We start from the raw sequence: 25,692 nt of genomic DNA on the forward strand, positions 1-25,692 counted from the left end.
TCTTTGAGAACATGTGTAATCATGCATGCCTCTTTTTCCTAACTCCAGTGTTTTTTAAGTAATGGGCAACACTTGCACATTGCTCACTGCAGCATCTCATCTTCCTCGTCCTGAGCTTCCTACTTTGAGTCCTTCCAACCTCTGTCTTATTCCCAGACTGAGTAAGATAGGGAGAGCGTGGACTGAGCACTGGATGTGACTTACCCTGAGGGTTGGGCGTAGCAATAATGAAGGAGCTCTGGCAGCCATGTGCTGACTGAACCACAAAGACTTCACCCTTCTCCTACACTTGTGGACAGAGGGAGCTGGCCCATTGTAATGGATTCATGTGAATCTCTGCTTCCTCTCTTTCTTTGTTTTAAATGTAGAAGCGAGACTGGTGGGGTGACTGGTACGTCCCTAGCTTTTCTGCACATGAGCCTCCACATGTCCACATTGCCTGCCATACATTTTGTTAACATAGGAATGCCTTGGGCTTGAAAAAGTTAGGGTAGCAGGACATTCAGGCTTGGAAGGAAGGAAGTTCAAGTTCTCACACTTAGTCCTTTCACTCCAGGCTTAGCATTATAGAGATCCAGCACCTAGCAAGATTCATAAATCATCATTAGAGTATTTACATCTCACCTGCAGACCTTTACATCGCTCCAGCCAGGTGGGTATCCCAACTTGCTCTGCTAGTGTCCTGCTTTGTGCAAGATGGGATGGTGGAGCTTTTGCTCATGTGACCAGCAGTCTGGAGGGAACTAGATGACAGTACCATGGACACCGTGATAACCATAGAGGATAATATTACCAAGAAAAAGTGATGATTGGGTAGTAAGTTAAGTAGCCATGGGGAGGAGCCATGGGCAAGTGATTTGCATAGTGGTATGCATGAAAAAAAACAAGTTCACTTCCCCCTTTTCCACTGCTGTTCTGTGAACTTAGGCCAATGACTTTCTCTCTGTACTTCCGCATATCCAAATAGAACTTGGTAACAATAATTCCATGCAGTTTGGGAGCTGAATATCTGCCACCAGCCGAGTCACCCCAGAGCTGGATGCATGCGTGAGGTATTAAATTGTAAAGCACATTAGTGTCCAGTTAACATGGAAGGCACAAGAGAGAGCAATATTATGCCTAGCAAGCTAGGTGCTGACATGGCTTGCAGAACACAGGCACGCTCTCCGTTCTGACTGATACAAACCATAAATACTGCTAAAATGTTGCTGAAATGGCTTGTCAACCTGGAAGCTGTAAAAGTGCTGGATGAGGATGAGCCTCTGGCTAAAAGCAAAATCCTGGTTGCTGCTGCCTTTTTGTTCGCCTGCCAGCTTGTAATCTGAAAGCTGGCAAGCAGCCTGGCTTAGGCCCTGCATTGCTTTGCTCTCCCAGGGACATCCAAGATGCCATGCCAGCAGAAGCTCCTGCAGACTGAGTCAGCTGCATTTTCTATTTGACTTCAATTCCAGAAACTAAGATTGCACCTTGTCATTCACCCAAAGGAAGTGGGAAAATAATGTATCCCATTAATTGCCCTGCTGCATTTTATTTTTAAATTTAAAATGGGTTATTGCTATTTGGGGCTTTTATTGTTATGCTATTGTTTGCCACTCAGAGTGCAAGGATGGTCCTACAGCTGGCAACCAAGTAATCATGCTGTTTTATGTTTGCCTGATTTATAATTCCAACTAGCAAGCAAGTAACATCAATGAAGCATAAACAGCAGTATGCAAATTCAGCTACATGCATTAAAAAGTGACAGCAGAAAGTAAAGTTTTGGAAGGATTTTTTTTAACTTTATTTCAAAAACAGTGGTCTGTGTCATCTGATGCTGTTATGAGAGTTGATATTGTGATGAGACTTTGAGATAATCAGTTATGACTGATGATGGCATCCAATAAAATTGTCCTTTGGACTTTTTTTGGTTGGGATATCTGCCCGTTTGGAACAATCTTTTTAGTTATAAATGGGGGTATTTTGAAGTTTTATGGACACTTGAGAATAATTTCCTAAAAAATTATAAAACATTCTAACTCTGCAGTGCAATGTTTGTTTCTCTCCATCTTTGGTTTTAGCTGTTAGCGGGTAGACTGCTATTTTCAAAATTTCTGTTTTTTTGTAGTTATTTGTTAGCCACCTATGCGGTAGGCTCTTTTTTATCCTTACTAATATAGAATTGCCAATATTGTCATACATGGCCTTGTTCACATATGCATCACTAATCACTCAGGAAATTCCTGCTTCATGGTGTTGAGTAGCTTAAATATAGAAACATTGGGGATGGGTGGGAGGAGGGGGAAGACAGGGGTCAAAGATGGAAATGGAATGCTGACAATCCAGGATTTGACCTGCATGATAGTAAAAGGGATCGGTGTCCCTTCCGGCCTTCAGTCAGCAAGGAGACCTAAAATCTCCCAAGCAAGCATCCTGGGAATGGGGAAGTAAAATGGGGTCAAGGAGAACATATTGGGGCATTCTCAGTGCTAATGTAGAACACCTGCAGTCTAGCTAATGAAGGCTTTTTTCTCTCTTTCTCTGCTTATTAGGATTGACATATAAGAGTGAGGCTGCACTGGGGTAAACTGAAAAAGAGAAAGTATCGGAACATGTTCAAACAATATGGAAACAGGTTGACCTTGTAGTTTAGGGCACAGGGGGTCCAGGTTTGGATTTACAATCCACTGTGGCTGACTGGACCTGGTCATACCACAAATTCTGTGCACACACTCCCGGGGACGGCAGAAATGCAGCACCTTCCGGCCAAAGGCCTTGGAAGAGGTTTTCTTTCCCCCCCCCCGCCCCCCCCAGCTTTCTGGCCACTATGAATTCTCAAGCCATCTATGGCACGCTGCCAAGGGAAGGAGCGCTGGGAGACAAATGTCACAGAAAAGGCCAAAAAGACAAAACAAATGAAAACTTACAGGAAGGTGCAGAGGAGAGGGGCATAGAAGAGAAATCAGTAAGAGGGATTGACTGCACAGGGCACCAAACCAACAGCAGAGCAAGTAAAGGGACGAAAACATTTCTTCACAGATTTAAATGTGTTGATTAATGTAAACAAGTTAAAAATGTGCACGATTACAATGTGGAACGAAAGGTGCAATTTTACTCCTGGAAATTCAGGATTAGCTTCCCACTCCTCTCACATTGATTGGGGGTACTCTGAACAAATTTGAATGAAATTTGGCAGAGAGCTGTAACTTCGGTAACAGACTCTTTAGCTAAATCCATCCACAGAGGAGTCCCTCAGTCCTTGCCTATGGATGGCATGGCAGCAGCAATAGGTGGGCTAAGGTATATGGATAGCACTTATAGTATAGATCTGGCTGATACCTTGGAGAGAGAGAGAAATGGATCCAAAGCACAAGTTAATCCAGTAAGAAAATGCATAGGAAATATTCTTGAGCTTTCTCTAAGCTATAGCGCATTCATCAAAATGCATAAAGAATAGGAAGAGTTTTCTAGGGGTTATGAAAAGGCTGCTGAAGATATTTAATGGAAGGCCTTGGGAAATGGAATTTCCTGAATACAGTGAGCCACCCCACTTCACTGTAGCATAAAGAATAGCTGTTATTTATAATTCAGGTGGGCCTTGTCACATAATTAGTTGTCCAGTTTGGACTGAAAATTCTAGAGTTACAGATCCTGGTGTTATGTAACCAAATTCCTTTCTCCCCACTTTGCCTAAAAGAGACCACACCACTCTACCTCACCAAGGAAAGTTAGTCCTGTTTATTTAAAACTAAAATCGCAAACTTTCCTGTAGCTGTAGCCTTCATTTTTCAACTGTGAAGGGTAGAACTACACTCCCCAGAGTGCTGTAGGATATTAATTAAATGGGAATAGGGTTACCAACAAGTTCTTTGTCAGGATCAAGCTGAGCCAGACTTGGTGATATCTACTGCCATTATAGATTTGCTATTCCTGCCTTTCTTAGAGAAAGTGGTATTCCCTTCCAGTTCGTGAGAGCCACAAACTGGTCAGGTTTTCAGGATATCTCCAATGAATATGCATGAGACTTGTATACAATTGAGGCAGTGTGCATGCATATCTATCTGATGCATATTCATTAGGAATATCCTAAAAACCTAATCCGTTTGCAGCCCTCAGGAACTAGAAGTAAAATACCACTGCCATAAATGCAACAAAACAAACCCAGGACTGACTCAGGCTGTCCCTTATCACATGGAACTTATTAGCAATCTTCAGTGGAACATCTTTTGGTATCACCCAAATTGGCAAAAGCAAATTCCAGGCCTAGCTACAGTCATGCATTTTCTCTTATACATCCTGTGAGAGGTCAAGAGCCACAAGAATAACCAGGAAACAATTCTTAGATAACCATTTTTGATCCAAGAGAAGCCCAATCTTCTTTACATTGGGTTATTCAGAAACTAATATGCCCTGCGTGCACATAGACACTGCTTGATAATAGAGTTCTTTCCCTACAGAAGTTAGCATTCAATTACAGCTAGCCAAATTGTGGCATTCTGGGCCATACTCATTCTCTGACTAATGCATCTAATGCTCTTTCTTTTAGGCTTCTAAGATCAGCAATGGGTCTTTGTGTGGCAGTGGTACTAACCTTGTGATTGGGATTAGAGGAACTTCCAGGGACCGTATTCTGCATATAGAAAGGGTCCATAAGACTTAACATTGCACCCTATAGGCCATTCCTCTTCCCTCTTATATAACCAACCCTGACACTGCTGGTTTTACCTTATCTGGCCATTTGTCTTCTGTAGCATTTAGCTCAAGTGTCACAAACAGGTCTGCCTCCATTATATGTCCTGAAAGCCAGGCTTGTTTATGGCACTCCAAGACCAGAGATGCCTACCCATGTTCTAGGGTGTATTTTTATCCTAATTCTTCCCCCCCCCCTTTTTTTTTGTATCGTGAACACTGCCAGTTGTATTTCCATAAGCTCACCCTGCTGGCTTCCTGTGTCCTTTCTCTTTTGCTTTACCCCAGACTATGTGACCCTCTCATACTTTGCAAACTTCTTGCCATGTTTGATTCCTCATTGCTACATATCCCACAGTCTCCATGATGCTCTTTCCTCAAAAGGAAATCCTCTATAACTCAACCTTTCACACTGTGGCAGTACCTGAAATGTGCTGTAATAAATTTCTCCCTTCTGTAGAATATCAATAGCTAAAGCAGAGTTGCATGGAAGATGCTTATTGCTGGTATAATTTATTTTCGGTAAGGGATCTGTGAATCCTTTCTAGAGCAATCCAAATCCTTTTCCAAGAGCTGCTGCTGTGCTCAATTTGACATAAAAATCCAGATGACTAGCCCTACTAACATGGTACTAGCACAGACTAGGGAGTCCCTCTCATTCAGGCCGATACAGTAAACGTCGCAGGAGAGTGGGCGAGTGCCCACTCTCCCGGCGCGTGCACAGGCCACTCTCCTGTGCACGCGATTCAGTAAAAAAAAAATATTCAAATTAGGGCCCGCGGTAAAAAGAGGTGCTAGGGATACGCGTGCGTCCCTAGCGCCTCTTTTTTGACAGGAGCGGCGGCTGTCAGTGGGTTTGACAGCCGACGCTCAATTTTGCCGGCGTCTGTTCTCAAACCCGCTGACAGCCACGGTTCGGGAATCGGACGCCGGCAAAATTGAGCGTCTGGCTTTCAAGCCGCGGGCTGATTTAAAATTTATTTCTTTTTTTTTTTAATTATTTTTAACTTTTGGGACCTCCAACTTACTATTGCCATGATATTAAGTCGGAGGGTGTACAGAAAAGCAGTTTTTACTGCTTTTCTGTGCACTTTCCCAGTGCCAGCAGAAATTAGCGCCTACCTTTGGGTAGGCGCTAATTTCTGAAAGTAAAATGTGCGGCTTGGCTGCACATTTTACTTACTGAATCGCGCAGGAATAACTAATAGGGCCATCAACATGCATTTGCATGTTGCGGGCGCTATTAGTTTCGGGGGGGGGGGGGGGGGGGGGTTTGGACGCGCATTTTTGACGTGCTATTACCCCTTACTGAATAAGGGGTAAAGCTAGCGCGTCGAACACACGCGTCCAAACGCGGGTTAACAGTGCGCTCCACCGGAGCGCACTGTACTGTATCGGCCTGTGACAGTGTGGTGCCAGCACAGACTGAGGGATCCCTTTCTACACCTGCCACTAGGACAGACAGAGAGCTCCTCTCCTCATTTGACACCAACACAGACTATGGGAGTTATCATTCACACATAGCACCAATACAAACTTTTTGCCTGATCCTAGCACAAACTGAAGAAGCCCCTCTTCTCACCTGGAACTAGCACAGACTGGTGTCTGACACAATGCAGGCTTTCTATCCCTTGCCTGATGTTTGCATGAACTTCCTTAGCTTATGCTTTTCCACAAGAGCTTCAGATAGGCTCTGAAGTAGATTTTTACATCACAACTGCACTCCGGCTGCTAGTCAGGTGGGATTACATAACAGTGCACCTGTTTCTGTGCAGCGCTCCTTGCAGGCGCATGCTGGAATGGTTGTGTTTACAGCCCCTACCTACGGTACTTATCAATAGCTCCTTGAAGAGTAGGATGATGTGCCAGTTGTATTTGGCTGAGCACTCGATGTACCCACACTTCCAGGTCTTCTTCACTAGCACGGAAATGGTCCGTCGTGTTGTGAACCGCTGCTTCTGCTGGTCTCGCTTGTTACCAACAATAAGAATCGGCACCTCATTGGGGCAGCCTGACCTGAAAAGTGAAAAGGCACACAAATTAGAAACCAGCACAAAATCATATTCCTCCAAAAATAACATTTGTGCATTTCCTTCTCTCTTTTCTTTGAGAACCTAGAGAAAATGACAACTTTTAATAATTTCCCAGGCACAGTGGGAAGTAACACTTGTTATATCCCCAATGATAGCATTAGCAGAACTTGCTAGAGATGTGCTTCATTTAAAGATATTAGGTCGGGCTTTGGATCGGGCGCTCTGCAAAAAATTTTGTTTTCGCACAGTTCAGGGGTTTTTTTCGGCAATTTTCGACAAAGTACGTTAGTGCACACTAATGGGCCTTACTGCGCACTAACAACCAGTTAGTGTGCACTATCTTGGCATTAGTGTACAGTACACCGAACAAGATAGTGCGCACTAGCTAGATGTTAGTGCGCACTAACAAGCCTTAATGTGCATTAACAGGTTAGTTAATGCGCCCTAATAGAACTTACAGCACACTAAGGGCCTCATTTTCCAAGCACTTTACCGCGTGCGATAAATTCGCAAATCGCGTTAACAGCTGTTAACGCGATTTGCGAATGCAAATTAGTCATTTGGTATTCAGGGGGCGGAGTTGGGGCGGAGTATATGTAAAGCGGGAACCTGTGTATCGTGTGCGGCGAAACAGCCGCAGTGTTAGCGCGGCTGCTATCGCGGCTAATAACTACAACTCCAACCTCGCGTTATGGACTTGAAAAGGATTACCGCCATCCACGATAGTCCCAGACAGCCTGTTTCAGGCTCCTGGGGGAGGGGGGGGGGAGAGAGAGAGCGAGCCTTACTATAGTGCCTATGCCCTACATAGGTATTTTAACCCCTATGGGAGGGCCACCTACTAACTCGGGGTGGGGATTAGGTATGAACGTCGGGGGTTGGGGGCCACTTTCGCATTCCACATGAGACCTACGGACTGAACAGTGGTCTCTAGTGCAGATTTGCTGGCCGTCGGAGTGAGGACGCTCACTCCAAGCGGAGATTTGGCCAACATTCTCTCCACCTAGCATGTTGTTGCCCAGGTAGAGTGTTCATCAAGCTAGGTAGAGAGAACGTTGCCCAAACCACTTCTTGGAGTGAGCGTCCTCACTCCGACAGCCAGCAAATCTGCACTAGAGACCACTGTTCTGTCCGTAGGTCTCATGTGGAATGCGAAAGTGGCCCCCAACCCCCGACGCTCATACCTAATCCCCACCCCGAGTTAGTAGGTGGCCCTCCCATAGGGGTTAAAATACCTATGTAGGGCATAGGCACTATAGTAAGGCGCTCTCGCTCTCTCTCTCTCTCTCTCTCTCTCTCTTCCCCCCCCCCCCCAGGAGCCTGAAACAGGCTGTCTGGGACTATCGTGCACCGCGATAAAAGAAACCGGCAAATATCGTGCACTGCGATAACAGACTGAAAGAATCATCGTGCACTGGGAAAACATCGCGTGCGGCGCTAATGTTTTCGTGAATGGCAAAAACATCGCCGCACGCAATTTTTCCCCACTGCACGAAAGACGCCTCATTTGCATTGGTAACGCCCCCTAATGCGTTACCAATGCGATATTGGAAAATAAGGCCCTAAGTTTGTTAGTGCGCCCTAAAAATGCAACTTAAAAATTAAAAAGTATCAATTCAGAGGAGTTCGGTAGCTAGAAAAACAACACACACTAATTGGTATTACTGCGCACTAACACAAAATACGAATTTTGCCGAAATTTTGGAAAAACTCGCTTCGTATTTTAGCGCTTCCGAACCATGATGAATTAGACAATATCGTTGACATTGTCTAATTCATGAAAAACGAATGCACATCCCTAGAACTTGCCAATGTGCGTTTAGAGAATAATTACAGCTTGTTTCACTTTGCATTTTTCTGAGGCTGCACTTTATGACCACAGGCTGACATCCCATAGTCTGCTCAGAAAATCCTGATATAAGGTTTATAGGAGACCCCTGTCAAACTCCTGTCCTATTGCTTATGAGGGATCCCTGTCAAGGTCATGACCTAAGCTTTAACTATGGGCACCTCTGTCAGAAATTCTTGGTTGATAAGTGGATTCCTTTTGGAAAAATGTGAAGGAATTTCTCCTCTACACAGAATAGACAGGACTTTTGTTTAAGGTAAGGCTATCACAGTCTCTGCATTTCTGCCAGAAACTATTTATAGATATGGAGACCTCTTGTCTCCCACTGGGTGTCCATAAAACCTTGCCCTTGTTGGTGGAATAGACCATTTCCTGAAGATGTCAGTAATGGTTCAGTCCCTGTCCAGAAAAGGGGGGGTATCACAACTTTAGATTGTGTGGTCAGTTTAGTTTGGGTTGTGATGAGGGAGGAGCTTATTGTTGTGTTTTGGTATGGATGTGAACCCTGGGCCGAGGTGAGAGATGTCTCCGCCCACAGGGAGGAGCCCTGTGGGCCTCACCGCCGGTAGGCGTGATCTCAGTAGCTAGGACACAACTGTGGAATAGACTTTATTAGGGAGCGAGAGAGAGCATAACCCATGGAGCGGGGAATGCAGTCAAAGTACAGTTCTTGAGCTGAGAGTATTCCCAGGGTGACACCTCAGATGTGACGATCCAGTAGTGGCCCGCAGAGCGGGGTATGCCGAAGATGACTGTACGGTGAAGATGGTGTTGAGGTAGTCTGAGGTCCTGGAGCTCAGACTACCTCAATATCCTGCAGTGCAGGGTAAGGTGCAGCGAATCCTTCTGGTGAGGACGCAGTAGAGTCCTGAGGCACGGGGAACACCACGGGGGAAATCCCAGCAAAGCTTGGATGAGATGAGTGAAGTGGTACTCACGAGGAATGGTTCCCAGAGACTAAGGCAGGAAGGCCTTCCGAGGAGCAGATAGCCTAGGAATGCAGAAGAGCCCCCGAGAAGTGGGTACTCAGAGCGTTCACACACCAAGACAGGAACAGGAACCAGAAGTCCAAGGAGCAGCGGATTCAGCAACGAGAAGAACTCCTTGCTAACTCGTAGAAGCATTGGGTCAGTCTGTTTAAGTACAGATAGTGAGATGATGTCATGCAGAGGGGACACCCCCGAGGTTCCCACCATGATGTGAACATAGGTGGCCCATGTGCGTGCACGCCTAAGTGACTCCAGAAGCAAGATGGCGGTTGGCAGCGCCCATGCCATCCCGGGAACGCCAGGGAGCTCGGCAGTGACTGGCGGAGGTCGCCATTCTTCTGAGAATTGATGGTACAGTGAAAAAAGAGATGAGCATGAGAGGTCGCAGCCGTCTGTGATTTGGGTGCAACAGTATCCCCCCTTCTTAGGGCCGCTTCCCGGGGGTTTGGTTTCCTAGGATGGAAAACATGGAATTGCTGGATCAACTCCTTGTCGAGGATGTTGCTTGCAGGCTCCCAACTATTCTCCTCTGGACCAAATCCTTCCCAGGATATAAGGTACTCCCATCACCTTCCATGCTTTCTTAAATCCAGTTTATCCTCGACCTGATAGGTGATGTCCTCTTCAGTGGTAAGAGGTTGTGGTTCAGGTGTCTTCCTCGAGAATTCTGAAAGGATAAGTAGTTTTAGGAGGAAGATATGAAAGGCGTTGTGGATACACAGTGAAGAAGGTAACTATAGGCTATAGGTGACAGGACTCAGGCAGCAGAGGACTGAAAAAGGCCTGATGTATCTGGGCGCAATCAAGCAGAAGGCAGTTTGAGGCGAATGAAGTGGGTACTAAGGCATATCTTGTCACCAGGTTGGAACTGTGGGGCTGCTGGGTGGTGAGTGTCATAGAACTTCTTGGCCTTTTGCCCAGCTTTTTGTAGAAGGTCCTTGGTGTGCTGCCAGAGTTGATGCAATTCTTGTGCCGACACCTGGGCTGCAGGCAATGATACTGACAATGGCATTGGAAGAGAAGGTAGAGGTTGACATCCATAGACGAGTTGAAAGGGTGATGACTCTGTGGAAGCTGAAGGATGAGAATTCAAAGCGAATTCGTCCCATGGAAGCAACTCAGACCAATTGCTTTATCTGGAGTTAATATAGGCTCTGAGAAACTGCTTTAGCGTGTGATTCGTTCTTTTAGTTTGTCCATTTGCCTGTGGATGGTAAGCGCTAGTGAAATCCAGAGAGATGTCAAATTTCTGGCATAGAGCCTTCCAAAACTTCGCAGTGAATTGGACCCCTCTGTCGGAGAGGATATGTCTTAGCAGGCCATGGAGGCGGAAGACATTGGGGATAAATAACTTCACTAGTTCTGGAGCTGAAGGTAATCCGGGTAGCGCCACGAAAAGGGCCATTTTAGAAAAACTGTCAACTGTAACCCAGATGGTGTTATTGCCGTCGGACTTTGGTAGGTCAACGATGATGTCCATGGTTCACTTGGAGTGGGTAGTGGCTGAAGAAGTCCCCAGGGATGACCAGGTAGTGGTTTCTGTCTCACGCAAGTAGGACACCATGTAGGCCCGAACATCTTTTTTCATTGAGGTCCACCAGTAATATCTTTGTAGAGTGGCAAAGGTCTGGGATTACCCAGGATGACCTGCAAGCAGAGAGTCATGGGCCCAATGGAGTATCTTCTTCCGGAGTGCCTGTGGGACCACAGTCTTCCCAGCTGGAACCATGTGGGTAGCAGAGAGAATTACCCTAGTAAGTGTCAGGGACATCTTCCGTAGAAAAGGAATGGGATAGAGCATCCTTGCGAGTATTCTTGTCCGCAGGGCGGTTCTTCAAGAGGAAATCGAAGCGGTTAAAAAATAATGACCAATGGGCCTGTCTGTGATTCAGGCGTTGTGCCTGACGCAAGTATTCGAGGTTTTTGTGGTCGGTGAAAACCGTGATTTGATGTTGAGCCAAGGGCACCATTCCTTGAACGCCAATTTAATTGCTAGTAGCTCCTTGTCTCCTATCCCGTAGTTTCGTTCGGTTGGAGAGAAACACTGAGAGAAGAAGAACAGGGATATAACATATGGTTATCAAAATGTTGGCTAAGACTGCTCCAACCCCGACGTCAGAGGCATCGACCTCAACAATGAAAGGTCGTTGGGGGTCTGGGTGGCGTAGAAGAGGCTCTTGAAGGAATGCCTTCTTGAGTTGATGGAAGGCGTTCACAGTTTCTGGTGACCATTGAGAAGGGTTAGCTCCTTTCCATGTCATGCCTTAAAAGATGAGGTCAAGGTAGAATAGTGAGTTGGTGAATCCGAGGAATCTTCTCAGAGCTTTAAGCCCAGTAGGTTGGGGCCAGTCTCGGATGCTCTTGGTTTTTTGTGGGTCCATATGAAACCCGGTAGGCATAGCCTAAAAAGGGAATGGATTCTTGATGAAAAGAGAATTTCTCCAATTTGGCATATAAGTGGTGGTCCCTTAATCTCTGAAGAACCCTGGTGACGCCGAGAGAAGAACAGGGGTATAACGTATGGTTATCAAAATGTTGGCTAAGACTGCTCCAACCCCGACGTCAGAGGCATCGACCTCAACAATGAAAGGTTGTTGGGGGTCTGGGTGGCGTAGAAGTGGTTCTGGAGATTCTGGGAAAAGATCAGTATGTTGTCAAGATATACTTCTATGCCTGTGTAAAGCATGTCCCTGAAGATTTCATTCATCAAGTTTTGAAACACGGCTGGGGCATTGCAAAGGCCAAAGGGCATAACTAAATATTCAAAATGGCCGTTGTGGGTATTAAATGCTGTCTTCCATTCATCGCCCTGGCATATTCGGACCAAATTGTATGCCCCTCTGAGGTCCAATTTTCTGAATATTTTGGCTCCTGGGAGCCTATCAAAAAGTTCGGTGATCAATGGCAATGGGTCCTTCATAGTGATCTTGTTCAGGCCAAGACAACTGTCCTTCTTGCCCACAAAAAAGAACCTGGCCCCAGCAGGAGACTTAGGTTGAATAAAACCCTTTGCCAAGTTCTCTTGGATGTAGGAGGACATAGCCTTGGTTTTGAGAGAGAAAGTGGGCACAACATTCCTCGGGAGGCTCAGTATCGGGTAGTAGATTGATGGCGCAGTCAAAAGATTAGTGAGGTGGTAGAACGTCTGCCGCTTTCTTGGATAATTACGTCTTGGTAAGTGGAATACTGTGGAGGTAGGCCCGGTAGAGAAGTGGTAGTGGTCATGCACGGCATAGGAGTCATCAGCTCAAGACATCTCCCATGCCACGACTCTCCCCATTGGGATAGTTGCAGGGTGCTCCAGTCAAATTGAGGGGTATGCAATTATAGCCATGGTAATCAGACTACCACCGGATGTATTGCTTTATCTAGGACTAGAAACAAAATGGTCTCCATGTGGAGGGATCCCTTGTGGAGACGGATAGGTTGAGTGGAAAACGAGACCTCACCAGGTAATGGCTCGCCGTTGATAGAAGACAAACAGTGGTGTGGGAATTCGTATGTGCTCCACAAGTTGTCTGAGAATAAAGTTCCCACCAGCACCAGAATCCACTAAAGCTAATGTATGGAACTCAAGAGCATCTGAGTTAATGGAGACTGGAAGGGTCAGTGGAGGAAATGGAGATGTTAGACCTAGGAGGAGTCCTCCGGCGGATCCTAGGTCTGTGAGTTTCCTGGACAGATAGGACAGGTGGGTACAGTGTGACCAGGTTGGCCACAGTACATGCACAGGCCTAGTCTTCTCCGGAGACGCCTTTCTTTAGCTGATAGATGACGGTGGCCCAGTTGCATGTGTTCCTCCTCCTCCAATACAAGGTACTGGTGTAGTCTGGGTAACAGGCGATGGACGAGAGTGAGGACCTTCTTGGGACCTTTAAGCTCTTGTGACCGTTCACGTAGACATCAATCAATACATCCGGCTAGGTCAATGAGAGAGTCCAGGTGATCGGGAACACTGAGAGAGAGGATCACCTTGCTGGTGGCTGAAAGGAATCAGTAAGTTTTGGCTTGGGACATTGTCTTTCTTAAAAGTATTGGGGCAAAGTTAACTATTTGGGAATATTATTTAGTGTGTTTGTGCTTTTAATAGCCAGTAAGACAGTGAATAAACAAGTTAGACTGTATTTTTAAATAGTCAATAAGGCAGCTAGTAAGCAGTAGGTAGTGTGTTTATTTTTAAAAGTCTGTAAGGCAGCTAGTAAGCAGAACTGAATGTTTGTATTTAAAAAAAAAAAGTAGCCAGAAGCTAGAAATAAGCTAGGAGCAGTGTATACCTAAGTAAAAAGGTTGAAAAGTTCAGTCCAGTTACTCACCTTGGAAAGGTGTTGAGGTAGTGTGACTTGGTTTGAATAGGTACCAACATTTGTTAATCAAGAGAGCAGTGAGTCACTCTAGCTGACTAAGGGCCTCATTTTCAAAGCACTTTACCGCGTGCGATAAATTCGCAAATCGCGTTAACAGCTGTTAACGCGATTCGCGAATGCAAATTAGTCATTTGGTATTCAGGGGGCGGAGTTGGGGCGGAGCATATGTAAAGCAGGAACCTGTGTATCGTGTGCGGCGAAACAACCGCAGTGGTAGCGCGGCTGCTATCGCGGATTTTAACTACAACTCCAACTTCGCGTTATGGACTGCGCTACGGGCGAGAAAAGGATTATCGCCATCCACGATAGTTCCGGACAGCCTGTTTCAGAAGAGAGAGAGAGAGAGAGAGAGAGAGAGAGAGAGAGAGAGTGAGTGAGCGCCTTACTATAGTGCCTATGCCCTACAGAGGTATTTGAATCCCTATGGGAGGGCTACCTACTAACTCGGGGTGGGGATTAGGTATGAGCGTCGGGGGTTGGGGGCCACTTTTGCATTCCACATGAGACACAAGGACAGAACAGTGGTCTCTAGTGCAGATTTGCTGGCCGTCGGAGTGAGGACGCTCACTCCAAGAAGTGGTTTGGGCAACGTTCTCTCTACCTAGCTTGATGGACACTCTACCTGGGCAACAACATGCTAGGTGGAGAGAATGTTAGCCAAATCTCCGCTTGGAGTGAGCATCCTCACTCCGACGGCCAGCAAATCTGCACTAGAGACCACTGTTCTGTCCGTAGGTCTCATGTGGAATGCAAAAGTGGCCCCCAACCCCCGACGCTCATACCTAATCCCCACCCCGAGTTAGTAGGTAGCCCTCCCATAGGGATTCAAATACCTATGTAGGGCATAGGCACTATAGTAAGTCTCTCTCTCTCACACACTCACACTCACACACACACACACACACACACACACACACACACACACACACACACACCCTGAAACAGGCTGTCTGGAACTATCTCCAAAAAGTGGCAAATATCGTGCACCGCGATAAAACACTGAAAGAATCATCGTGCAGTGGGAAAACATCGCTTGCGGCGCTAATGTTTTCGCGAATGGCGAAAACATCGCCGCACGCGATCTTTCCCCACTGCACGAAAGAAGCCTCATTTGCATTGGTAACGCCCCCTAATGCGTTACCAATGCGATATTGGAAAATAAGGCCCTAAGTGAAGTTAGACTGTTTGTATTTCACAACCCTCCCACCCCCCCCAAGCTCATCCTTTAATTTATAGGCAGGTGTCACTTTCATTAAAAAAAAAAAAAAACAACAACAACAAAAACTTTATTGAGAATCTGATCAGACCACTGTAGGCCACTACCAGAGATTTAGTGAATTCACTAATACATTTAAAGGATGTTAATTAGACACATTCCTACTCCCATAGCAACCTAAAACTTAACTTGGTACTGATTAAAATTGAGATGAAGGCAGCAGTCCAGCAGCAAGAGGGGGGCTTCCCAGTCTTTTGCATTGAGTGTCACATGTATGAATTTTTACCCACTGGTGCGAAGTTGTACATGTGCATGCGATGCAAAGAGCTTCTGGCTCTCAGAGAACAAGTCCGCTCTCTGGAGGCTAGAGTGGCAGACCTGCAGGAGCTGAGGCAGACAGAGAGGTATATAGATGAGACCTTCAGGGACATAGTAGCCAAGTCCCAACTTCAGGTTGGCAGCCCTGGTGCTGCCTTGGAGGAAGAAGGTCTCATGATTGGAGAGCATCAACCTAGTGTAGCAGGAAAGGATCCTGTAGCAAGGACCTGCTCTCCAGGTGATGCACTATCCTTTCATACCGAGGATATCTCCCCAAGGCCTACTGCCCAGGAGGGAAGGGTTAGGTTTGCCGTCATAGTAGGTGATTCGATTATTAGGCATGTAGACAGCTGGGTGGCTGGTGGGCGTGAGGATCGCCTGGTAACATGCCTACCTGGTGCAAAGGTGGCAGACCTCACGCGATACCTAGATAGGATTTTAGACAGTGCTGGGGAGGAGCCGGCTGTCGGGGTACATGTGGGCACCAACGACATAGGAAAATGTAGGAGGGAGGTTCTGGAAGCCAAATTTAGACTCTTAGGTAGAAAACTTAAATCCAGAACCTCCAGGGTAGCATTCTCTGAAATGCTCCCTGTTCCACGCGCAGGTCACCAGAGGCAGGCAGAGCTCCGGAGTCTCAATGCGTGGATGAGACGATGGTGCAAGGTAGAGGGATTCAGTTTTGTTAGGAACTGGGGAACCTTTTGGGGAAGGGGGAATCGCTTCCGAAGGGATGGGCTCCACCTTAACCAAGGTGGAACCAGACTCTGGCGCTAACCTTTAAAAAGGAGATAGAGCAGCTTTTAAACTAGAACAAAGGGGAAAGCCGACAGTCGCTCAGCAGCGCAAGGTTCAGAGAGAGGTATCTTCAAAGGATACTAATGATGCATTAGAATTAGGGCATCCCGACAGTGAGGTTCCAATAATAAGAAAAGTAGTCCAAGTGCCTGTAACTAAAAACTCATCTGAGCTAAAAAATTCTAACTTATTCCTATCAATTAAAAAGTAGAATGAAAATACAAACAAAAACCAAACTTTGAAATATTTGTATGCTAATGCCAGACGTCTAGGAAGTAAGATGGGAGAATTAGAATGTATAGCAGTGAATGATGACATAGACTTAGGGGTAGATTTTCAAAAACCGCGAATAAGCATACTTTTGCTGGCGCATCAGGCGCAAGCAAAAGTACGCGGGATTTTAGTAGATACGCACGTAGCCGCTAAAATCCTGGATCGGCGCGCGCAAGGCTATCGATTTCGTATAGCCGGCGCACGCCGAGCCGCGCAGCCTACCCCCGTTCCCTCCAAGGCCGCTCCGAAATCGGAGCGGCCTCGGAGGGAATCCTCTAACGCCTTCCCCTCCCTTCCTCTACCTAACCCACCCGCCCGGCCCTGTCTAAACCGCCCCCTTACCTTTGTCGGGGGATTTACGCCTCCCTCTGGGAGGCGTAAATCCCCGCGCGCCAGCGGGCCTCTTGCGCGCCGGGACGCAACCTGGGGGCGGGTACGGAGGGCGCGGCCACACCCCCGGACCGCCCCGGGCCGTAACCACGCCCCCGGGCCCGCCCCCGAAACGCTGCCGACACGCCCCCCTCGCCAAACCCCGGGACTTACGCGAGTCCCGGGGCTCTGCGCGCGCCAGTAGGCCTATGTAAAATAGGCTCACCGGCGCGCAGGGCCCTGCTCGCCTAAATCCGCCCGGATTTGGGCGGATTTAGGCGAGCAGGGCTCTTAACATCCGCCCCTTAATTGGCATCTCAGACACATGGTGGAAGGAGGACAACCAATGGGACAGTGCTATAACGGGGTACAAATTATATCGCAATGACAGAAAGGAGCACCAGGGAGGTGGTGTGGCGCTTTATGTCCGGGATGGCATAGAGTCTAACAGATAAACATCCTGCATGAGACTAAATGCACAATTGAATCTTTATGGGTAGAAATCCCTTATTTGTCGGGGAAGACTATAGTGATAGGAGTATACTACTGTCCACCTGGTCAAGATGGTGAGACTGACAGTGAAATGCTAAGAGAAATTAAGGAAGCTAACCAAATTGGTGGTGTGGTAATAATGGGAGACTTCAATTACCCCAATATTGACTGGGTAAATGTATCATCGCGACACGCTACAGAGATAAAGTTCCTGGATGGAATAAATGATAGCTTTATGGAGCAATTGGTTCAGGAACAGACGAGAGAGGGAGCAATTTTAGATCTAATTCTCAGTGGAGCACAAGATTTGGTGAGAGAGGTAATGGTGGTGGGGCCGCTTGGCAATAATTATCAATAATACCACAAAGGATGGCTTTTTAAAATTACAAGTACTAAAACGACTGAGACCACTCCTCCACTTTCATGACTACCGTACAGTTCTCCAATCATCTTTTAAAAAATTGACTACTGCAACTCGCTTCTGCTCGGTCTCCCAGCAAACACCATCAAACCTTTACAGATGTTGCAGAATGCCACAGCCAGGATTTTGACTAAGACCGATAAAAGAGAACATATTACACCCATCTTGCGGAACCTGCACTGGCTCCCTATCAATTCAGAATTATGTACAAAGTCCTAATGGTCTTACATAGAGCCATTCATAATCTCACTCCCCTCGTTCTTAATATCCCACTTCGTCCCCACTTTCCCTCCAGACCGATGAGATCTGCCTATAGAGACACTCTCTATGCCCCCCCCCCCCCCCCCGCGCCAAAACCACATTAAGGAAACGAGCTCTCTCCACAGCTGGCCATCCGCAATGGAACACTCTCCCACCAGAGCTCTGGCTAGAACGATGCCCGATTACCTTCAAAAAAAGACTTAAAACTTGGCTGTTCGATCAAGCCTTTCCTAATTTCAGATGATCCTTCCAGCATTCTTCCATCTTCTAGTATTGGTCTAGCTCTCAAGTTAACCTTATTTCAGAGGAGCAATCCAAGTATTTACCCTAGAAACTTGACACTGTATCAATCTCGTAGTAACATGACTCTTATTTATTTATTTATTTTATTTATTTATACAACTTTATATACCGACTTTCAAATATATGTCAAGCCGGTTAACAATCATTGAATTTGCAGTACCAAATTCAAAAAAACATTCTTCATAAAAACTAATCTAAATTTTGGTACCGTCATTAATCTCTTGCTCTCTGGAAGAGCCTATTATTATTTGTTCAGCTGTTCCCAGTTCTCGTATCCCTTCTCCAATGCAATAAGCCTAATTATTATTTATTCTGTTGATCCCAGTTCTTAGTATCCCTTGTCCGATGCAATAAGCCAATTATTATTTATTCTGTTGATCCCAGTTCTTAGTATCCCTTGTTCGATGTAATGCATTCTTACATGCTTGTTTTCGTTTTGCTGTAAACCGAAGTGATATGTAAATTTTTTACATGAATATCGGTATAAAAAAGTGCTAAATAAATAAATTTGAATTAACGACTGGAAGGGGGACAGTAAGCAAATCCATGGCTCTCGTGCTAACCTTTCAAAAGGGAAACTTTGATAAAATGAGAAAAATAGTTAGAAAAAACTGAAAGTAGCAGCTACAAAAGTAAACATTTGCAAGAGGTGTGGTCATTGTGGAAAAAATACCATCCTAGAAGCACAATCCAGATGTATTCCACACATTAAGAAAGGTGGAAAACAGGCAAAACGATTACCGGCATGGTTAAAAGGGGAGGTGAAAGAAGCTAGTTTAGCCAAAAGATCTTCATTCAAAAATTGGAAGAAGGATCCAACAGAGGAAAATAGGAATGCATAAACATTGGCAAGTTAAATGTAAGACATTGATAAGACAAGCTAAGAGAGAATTTGAAAAGAAGCTGGCCATAGAGGCAAAAACTCACAGTAAAAACTTTTTTAAATATATCCGAAGCAGAAAGCCTGTGAGGGAGTCAGTTGGACCATTAGATGATCGAGGGGTTAAAGGAGCACTTAGAGAAGATAAGGCTATCGCGGAAAGATAAAATGATTTCTTTTCTTCGGTGTTTACTGAAGAAGATGTTGGGGAGGTACCCATACTGGAGTAGGTTTTCATGGGTAATGATTCAGATGGACTGAACCAAATAATGGTGAACCTAGAAGATGTGGTAGACCTGATTGATAAACTGAAGAGTAGTAAATCACCTGGACCGGATGGTATGCACCCCAGAATTCTGAAGGAACTAAAAAATGAAATTTCAGACCTATTAGTAAAAATTTGTAACCAATCATTAAAATCATCCATTGTACCTGAAGACTGGAGGATAGCTAATGTAACCCCCATTTTTAAAAAGGGCTCCAGGGGAGATCCGGGAAATTACAGACCAGTTAGCCTGACTTCAGTGCCAGGAAAAATAGTGGTAAATGTTCTAAACATCAAAATCATAGAACATATAGAAAGACATGGTTTAATGGAACAAAGTCAGCATGGCTTTACCCAAGGCAAGTCTTGCCTCACAAATCTGCTTCACTTTTTTGAAGGAGTTAATAAACATGTAGATAAAGGTGAACTGGTAGATGTAGTGTATTTGGATTTCAGAAGGCATTTGACAAAGTTCCTCATAAGAGGCTTCCAGGAAAAGTAAAAAGTCATGGGATAGGTGGCAATGTCCTTTCATGGATTACAAACTGGCTAAAAACAGGAAACAGAGAGTAGGATTAAATTGACAATTTTCTCAGTGGAAGGGAGTGGGCAGTGGAGTGCCTCAGGGACCTGTACTGGTACCCTTACTTTTCAATATATTTATAAATGATCTGGAAAGAAATATGATGAGTGAGGTAATCAAATTTGCAGATGATACAAAATTGTTCAGAGTAGTTAAATCACAAGCAGATTGTGATAAATTGCAGGAAGAACTTGTGAGACTGGAAAATTGGGCATCTAAATGGCAGATGAAATTTAATGTGGACAAGTGCAAGGTGATGCATATAGGGAAAAATAACCCATGCTATAGTTACACAATGCTAGGTTCCATATTAGGAGCTACCACCCAAGAAAGAAATCTAGGCGTCATAGTAGATAACACATTGAAATCATCGGTTCAGTGTGCTGCGACAATCAAAAAAGCAAACAGAATGTTGGGAATTATTAGAAAGGGAATGGTGAATAAAACGGAAAATGTCATAATGCCTCTGTATCGCTCCATGGTGAGACCGCACCTTGAATATTGTGTACAATTCTGGTCGTCGCATCTCAAAAAAGATATAATTGCGATAGAGAAGGTACAGAGAAGGGCTACCAAAATGATAAAGGGAATGGAACAGCTCCCCTATGAGGAAAGACTAAAGAGGTTAGGACTTTTCAGCTTGGAGAAGAGACGACTGAGGGGGGATATGATAGAGGTGTTTAAAATCATGAGAGGTCTAGAACGGGTAGATGTGAATCGGTTATTTACTCTTTCGGATAGTAGAAAGACTAGGGGGCACTCCATGAATTTAGCATGGGGCACATTTAAAACTAATCGGAGAAAGTTCTTTTTTACTCAACGCACAATTAAACTCTGGAATTTGTTGCCAGAGGATGTGGTTAGTGCAGTTAGTATAGCTGTGTTTAATAAAGGATTGGATAAGTTCTTGGAGGAGAAGTCCATTACCTGCTATTAAGTTCACTTAGAGAATAGCCACTGCCATTAGCAATGGTTGCATGGAATAGACTTAGTTTTTGGGTACTTGCCAGGTTCTTATGGCCTGGATTGGCCACTGTTGGAAACAGGATGCTGGGCTTGATGGACCCTTGGTCTGACCCAGTATGGCATTTTCTTATGTTCTTATGATGCAAGAGTTAAGGCCTTCCAGGAAATTGGCCCATAGGCAAACCAGGTCCCAATGTAGTTCAGAGGACAGGGTTTTAAACTCAATAACATAGTGAGTTAAAGGTTTGGTACCTGTTGGAGATGTAGGAGAGCAGATCCTGTGACAGTCTTGCGAGCGGGATTGTCAAATACAGAATGAAAGAGAGCAAGGAAGCCGGTCAAATCTTTGAGAATTGGATCATTATGCTCCCAAAGAGATGATGCCCAAGTCAGGGCTTTCCCATCTAAAAGAGACAGTATGTACGTAGTTTTGGACACTACATCTGGAAAGTAGGTAGGTTGCAGTGAACAGTGCATACAGCACTGATTCAGGAAGCCCCTACATAACAGGGGATCACATGTAAAACATGTAGGTGCAGGCAAGGGTATGGAGTGCTGTATAGGCAATGCCTGTGAAGTGGAAGAGAGTTTGTCAGGCGTCGAGGCAGAATCCAGCCGAGAAATCAACTGGTTGAAAGTGTTGGCTAAAGTCTCTAGTGTCCTCTGTTGCTCGGAGAGTCGCTGGGCCAGGCCAGGGATGGCCTGGAGGGCTGAGACCTGAACTGGGTCCATGGAGTTAGCAATCTGTTGTGTTTTGGTATGAATGTGAACCCTGGACCAAGGTGAGAGATGTCTCCGCCCACAGGGAGGAGCCCTGTGGGCCTCACCGCCGGTAGGCGCGATCTCAGTAGCTAGGACACAGCTGTAGGAAAGACTTTATTAGGGAGAGAGAGAGAGCATAACCCGTGGAGCGGGGAATGTAGTTAAAGGTGCAGTTCTGGAGCAGAACCTGTGGCGCGGGTAATGCAGTCAAAGTACAGTTCTTGAGCTGAGGTATTCCCAGGGTGACACCTCAGATGTGACGATCCGGTAGTGGCCCGCAGAGCAGGGTGCACCAGACAGTCTTTCTCAGTAGTGTAGCAAATACCTCAGGTTTGCAGATCTGGTAGTGGCCCACAGTGTGGGGTATGCCAAAGATGACTGTACGGTGAAGATGGTGTTGAGGTAGTCTAAGGTCCTGGAGCTCAGAAGGTACTTGTGGATGAAGAAACAATATCCTGCAGCGCAGGCTAAGGTGTAGCGAATCTGCTGGTGAGGATGCGGTAGTGGCCCGAGGCACGGGTTACACCATGGGGAAATCCAAGCAAGGCTTGGCAGAGATGAGCGAAGTGGTACTCACGAGAAATGGTTTCCAGAGATGAAGGCAGGAAGGCCCTCAGAGGAGTGGATAGCCTAGGAACGTGGAAGAGCCCCATGAGGTGTGGGTACTCAGAGCGTTCACACACCAAGACAGGAACCGGAAGTCCAAGAAGAAGCAGATTCAGCAACAAGAAGAACTCCTTGCTAACTCGTAGGAGCATTGGGCCAGTCTGTTTAAGTACAGGTAGCGAGATGACGTCATGCGGAGGGGAAGCCCCCGAGGTTCCTGCCATGACGTGTACATAGGTGACCTATGCATGCGCGCCTAAGTAATTCCAGAAGCAAGATGGCGGTCAGCAGCGCCCTCGCCATCCCGGGAACGCCAGGGAAGTCGGCGGTGACTGGCGGAGGCGCCATTCTTCCGAGAATTGATGGTGCAGCGAAAAAAGAGTTGAATATGAGAGGTCGCAGCTGTCTGCGACTGGGTGCAACACTTATTTGTGTTCCTGAGCTGTGTTTTGGTTGGGAAATTGCTCATTTCCAGTGCACCCCTTGCCTGGTAGGGGCTATCCTTTCCTATGAGTAGAAAGGACTTTAGCAAGAAGTTGTTCCAATTTTGGTTGTGCCCTGGTGGAATCCTATTCTGGTTGGTGAGACAAACCCCCATAACCAAAGATCAGGAGGGAGAAGATCTGCTTATGCCTTTGCGGCCTCATTCCCCTGTGGTGAAGTTTGGATTTTTGAAGAGTTGCATTTTAGTGAGGAAGTTTTTTGTACCACCTCTCCTCACTGTAAGGCTGGACTCTAAAATCCTAGCTGGTATCCAGTAAAGGACCATTTCCAATGACAGATCATTTATTTTATTTATTTATTTGCATTTCTTATATACCGGCATTCGCGATGGGAGTCGCATCATGCCGGTTTACAATAAACAGGGTGTGACAAAAGGATAAATACTTAAAACACTTAACATTAACATGTGATAGAATAGGAAGATAGCAGTTACAATAAAACAGGGACATAATGCAACTTGGATTGTAGAGAAGGTGAAAGAGAAATTAACAATGAGCTAAAAAAGAAATAGCCAAGGTAATACAACCTGCCAAATTAGAAAAAGAAAAATACATTAAGGAGTTGTCCAAGGTTGTTGATTACTCTGACGGAGTTGAGTTGCTTGAATCGAAAGTAAGTTCAGTTGGTATCTGCAGAAGGAGTTCAGAGTAGAATATTCAACTGGATCTCCACCCTGGGGGAGCGCAGAGCACAAGCTGGGAACCTCTAGGGCTCTGTTGGACTGCAGGTATGATATTTTTCCAGCATTTTGAGAGCCCCTCACTAGGTTATCCTTCCCGGTTGAGACCCTTGCCCTGCAGACTAGAAAAGGGGTGAGCTGCTCCCAGAGAGTAGTGAAAAGGACACCTGCACAGAGGAAAGGAGAGTTCCATATGTATGACCCAGATTGACTACAGATGTGAAGGAACACAAGTAGCACATTGATTGGATATTATTTTAGTTCTGGCTCAATCCTGACTGTTCCTGCAACACGAACACCATTAGAGAGGGTAATAACAGACCTCAGGAAGGATTCCACTTCACTGCCTGGGCCAAAAGCGCTAAGCCTTTCCCCCAAAGAAGAATTGGCAGAAGAAGATGGCCCCAATAGAAATTCTTGTGTGTGTCCTTAAAATACCATATAATCCATGAATAAAGGGTTACAAAGAGCTGAACTGAAGGCCTGGGATAGGGACTGGAAGCCCAAACTTTCCAGCTTCAAATCAGTCAGCCACAAAATAAACTGGCTAGTGATTATATTGCTTTCTGTAGAAAGTGGGTATCTTATCTGTAGGATTTTGCACAATTAGGATTGTCCACATTTAAAATTCGTCTATTAAAACAGCAGTTCCACAGATCTATATATAGGGTACTCTGTAAATCTGCAAACCTCATTTTCAAAAAGGTTCCAAAACAAAGAATTAAGATATGAAGTTCAAAGAGGGAAGACTTAGGAGCAGCAATAGAAACTGTTTCTTTAGGAGAGTTTAGCGGCTGTTCTGTTCAGTCTCTGCTTCAGTGCCTCTGGAGGTGGGGATGGGATGAAGTTGTGAAGCGTCCCCCAGGGGCCAGATTCAGGGCTCTGGAAAGAGAACTGGTGCATGGTCCCTGGCTCAGAACCACTGCTGAAATTATCAGACTAGGTACATTGGGGTGGGTTGGGATGGGTGAGATTATAAAATAAGGGGCAAAATCCTGATTCAATAAGCCAGAACCCAGTTCTGCTTCCTATTGAGCTAGAAGCTTCAAAGGAGCAGGAAGAAACTTCTGAATGAAAATAAAATATTTCTTCATAGAAAAGGTGCTGGACTAGTTACTTGAAACAGCCTCCCAGGGGTATTGGGGGCTCAAGTGATATTGGACTTGTAGAAGGCCTGGGACAGGAACAGAGGATTCTCAGCAGCTTACGATTCACCTTTGATGCAACTCCAACATTACTCTCTGTATCAATGGCAGGGGGTGGCAGGAAACTTGAATCAAACAATTACCCACAAGGGCCCTGAACTTGTTGGTCGATGAAACAGATAAGTGTGGGAGCTTGCTGGGCAGACTAGATGGGCCATGTGGTCTTTTTCTGCCGTCATTTCAGTATTGCAGCAGGTAGGGCTTGCCAGGCTTTATCCACTGTACATTTTTCTCCTAAGACTTCCCTCTTTGAACTTCATATCTTCTCTCAGAAATTTACAGTGACTAAAGACTGGCAAGCCCTAGTCAGCCCTACCTGCTGCAATACCTCAGATCCTACAAGATCTCCAGTTTCACAGCTGCTGAGAATCCTCTGTTCCTGCCCCAGGCCTTCTACAAGTCCAATATCACTTGAGCCTAGTCCAGCACCTTTTCTATGAAGAAATATTTTATTTTCATTCAGAAGAAACTTGTAGCTCAATTCAACAAGTTCTGGCTTGTTGAATCAGGATTGTGCCCCTTATTTTATAATCGTCCCTGGCTCAGAACCAGATGGTTCCTGCACCTGGTTACCAGCTGCTGCTGGTAACCAGCAGCAGCTTCTCGTTTCCAAGGAAGGTTTGATATATGACGAGAGCAGCTGGCGTCATCAGAGGCCCAGTGCGCCCTGCATGGAACCTCATTGAAAAGCCAAGGCAGGGAAGAGAATGAAAAGGTTCATACTTGTGAATTATTTCATTTGCTTATTTCTGAAATTTAGAAAGATTGTTTATTTCTCTTCAAAATGCTGTGATTTACTTGAAAGCACGTTATACATCTCCAGGCTGATGCAATAATCTGTGCGCTGGATTGTAGCACATAGTTTTAACACACATGATTTTTTTTCCACTC

General features: G+C 45.6%; 1 protein-coding gene across 1 annotated transcript in view; it reads right to left on the reverse strand.

The window, feature by feature from the left end:
- Nucleotides 1-6,036: 6,036 nt before the first annotated feature.
- Nucleotides 6,037-25,692, reverse strand: part of RASL10A (RAS like family 10 member A) — a 93,083-nt gene continuing 73,427 nt past the window's right edge. Inside the window, exon 3 of the mRNA XM_029619649.1 lies at nucleotides 6,037-6,681. Coding sequence (XP_029475509.1) covers nucleotides 6,411-6,681 — 271 coding nt within the window. The 3' untranslated portion in view covers nucleotides 6,037-6,410. The remainder of the gene's footprint in view (nucleotides 6,682-25,692) is intronic.

The sequence above is a fragment of the Rhinatrema bivittatum genome, chromosome 11 (assembly GCF_901001135.1).
Source record: "Rhinatrema bivittatum chromosome 11, aRhiBiv1.1, whole genome shotgun sequence".
In the NCBI taxonomy this organism is placed as follows: Eukaryota; Metazoa; Chordata; class Amphibia; order Gymnophiona; family Rhinatrematidae; genus Rhinatrema; species Rhinatrema bivittatum.